Raw genomic sequence first — 2,553 nt, 5'->3', positions numbered from 1 at the left:
AAAAAAAATAAAACAAAAGATAAAAAAGGAAATGTTCATATAGTAATTTCCAGTTATTTCTTAATTCCATAATCTTATGGTTTTGTTATAAATGGAATTCTATTTCATCTTGTATTAACAGATGTTTCTAGTTTGTATGTGACTAGTATGTTATCACTTAAAAAATTTTACTACAGTATAGATCTTGAGATTTTCTTTTTAATTATGAATGCAATACCATTCTTCTTCAGTTTTTCATTCTAAACATTGTAGACCCTCTGATTGTCTGACTCAAACTGCCCAACTTCAGTACATTTTATGTTACTAACGTCTAGACTGTTGACATTCATGCATTCTATTGCGTTTTTGGGCCTCTTTAAATTTTCCTACATTCATATATTCATTTTACTTCCCATACATTCATTCATCCATCCATCTATTTATTTATTCATTCATTTATTTATCTATTTATTTATTTATTATAAAGGACGTTTAAAGCTTTTTCTCCTCATTTTTAGCTTTTAGTCATAATCCATCTGATATCAGCAATGATATTACTCATCCCACAGTTTTTTTCTGTATTCAGCTTTAATTTCTGGGATTTTCCTGTTAATGTACATGCAGTTGTTCATAACTTTATTTGCATGTGATATTAATGATTTTGCCTTATGATTTATTCTATTGAATTACCAATTTGTTGTTTATCCTTGAATGGACAAGAATACTGATATTTTCTAGGAGGCTTATCAGGATGCTAGTTGTCTTTGCCAAATTTCTTGGCACAGGTGAACGATAACAGAATACCTTCTGAGCTCTTGCAGAATATGAAGCTCTCAAATCAAAAGGCCCTCAAAATAGCTCTGGAGTAGTGCTTCCGCCTAAGAGTAGAATATACCTTTTTCCCATGGATTCAGTACAGCTTTCACTCTTAGTAAGGGACCTTCAATTACTAATGTAGCATAACACAGAATGAAAAAAAAACAACATTAACATCAATTCATTTACAATAGTGTTGTTTATTTTTTTCCTAAAAATCCAAATCCAAATCCCTGCCAGTCAAGTCAGTTTTGATTCATAGAGACACTGACAGAAAAGAACTGTCTGATGGAGTTTCCAAGTCAGTACATCTTTATTCAGTAGATGACTTCATCTGTCTCCCTCAGAACAGTTGGTGAATTTGAACCATTAAACTTGCAGTTAGTAGTCAAGATTTGTAACTACTACAATGCCAGAGTTATTTGTTTTCAGTAAAATATTATAAGGGGTATTTATTTTCTTTTTTTTTAAATAAGGGATATTTATTTTCCATTGCACTTTAAGAGAAAGTGTGCTTGCTATTGAAATGTACAGTATTGATATAAATGTAAAATATAAAAATTTAGACTTGAAAGATGGATAAAGACATCTTATCACAGTCTGTCTTCCAAAAAGTCTGTACAATGTGGCTGAAAAATATAACAACTGATAAAATGTTCATGATAACTAACTGAATTTTGTAAAGTGTTTAATGTTTGTTGGGGTTTGGTATCTTTTTTTCCCTTTTGTTTTTTTATGCTAGTAAATGCTTCTAAAATTTTAATAATTTCATTTAAATATTTTCCCCTTCATAATAAAAATATACACCATCTTTATCTGACTCTCAGGATGCTTTCTATTAATTTAGAAATAGATGCTGCCTGATTTATATATTTTGTTGTTTTGTATCATAGATTCAGAACTGACTCATAGTTGACCCTCCAGTGAGTTTTTAGAGGCAGTTATTCAGATGGGAGGAGATTATCTATTCTTCTCCCATAGAGTGGCTGATGGCCTTGAACTGTATGCCTTTGGGATTGCAACACAGCTTCTTGCCACTAGGCCACCTGAGCTTCCCAGATTTCTATGTTTTGGGGTACATTTGTAACAGAGGTTCATAGAGGAGTAATAAAATATTAATTTGGAAGCAGATACTCATTCTTTGAAGGGAGTAGTTTTAACAGACGTTTTAAGAGTTCTGATTTAATTTGTTTTGATGTTTATTTTGACATATCTACAGGCAGAATGCTTTTCAAATCACTGCAGTGGATGGAGTATGCAGTGGGATCATTCAGTGTCTCTCTGCTGAAGATTGCATTGATTGGCTACAAGCAATAGCAACCAACATTTCAAACCTCACAAAGCACAATGTAAGTAATGATCCAGTTAATCTTAGAGCATTCTTATCTTTGTAAAATTCTTTAACATGTGTGTAATTTTGCATTCTTTGCTTGGTGTTCTTCGAAGAATGAGCACTTTACATCCATCATCATAACTATTCTAGAATACTTCCTTGGAGGAAAAACATAATTCTGTAACACTAAGAACTCTAACTAAATCGTTCAGTTCAAGAATAATTTCATGCATAGACTTCCAGGTCAGACCCAGCGAAACCCGGCCAGAGAGGGAGGGAGAAGGCATCACTGGGCAAGGTCACCTCGGATAACAGCAAAGGAGGCGTCTTCCAGGTCAGACCCAGTGAAACCGAAACCCGGCCAGAGAGGGAGGGAGAAGGCGTCACTGGGCAAGGTCACCTCGGATAACAGCAAAGGAGGCGTC

The 2,553-nt window shown here is 33.8% G+C and overlaps 1 protein-coding gene across 1 annotated transcript in view; it reads left to right on the top strand.

Annotated features, from left to right (window-relative positions):
* SNTG1 (syntrophin, gamma 1) overlaps nucleotides 1-2,553 on the top strand; it is a 481,189-nt gene that overhangs the window by 198,512 nt on the left and 280,124 nt on the right. The window contains exon 10 of the mRNA XM_006901168.1: nucleotides 2,015-2,144. Coding sequence (XP_006901230.1) covers nucleotides 2,015-2,144 — 130 coding nt within the window. The remainder of the gene's footprint in view (nucleotides 1-2,014; nucleotides 2,145-2,553) is intronic.

This window comes from Elephantulus edwardii, unplaced genomic scaffold (genome assembly GCF_000299155.1).
Source record: "Elephantulus edwardii isolate Elephantulus edwardi_28Jun2011 unplaced genomic scaffold, EleEdw1.0 scaffold00313, whole genome shotgun sequence".
Lineage (NCBI taxonomy): Eukaryota > Metazoa > Chordata > Mammalia > Macroscelidea > Macroscelididae > Elephantulus > Elephantulus edwardii.
Note: the sequence above shows the minus strand (reverse complement) of the source record. Positions and strands in the feature narration are given on the sequence as shown.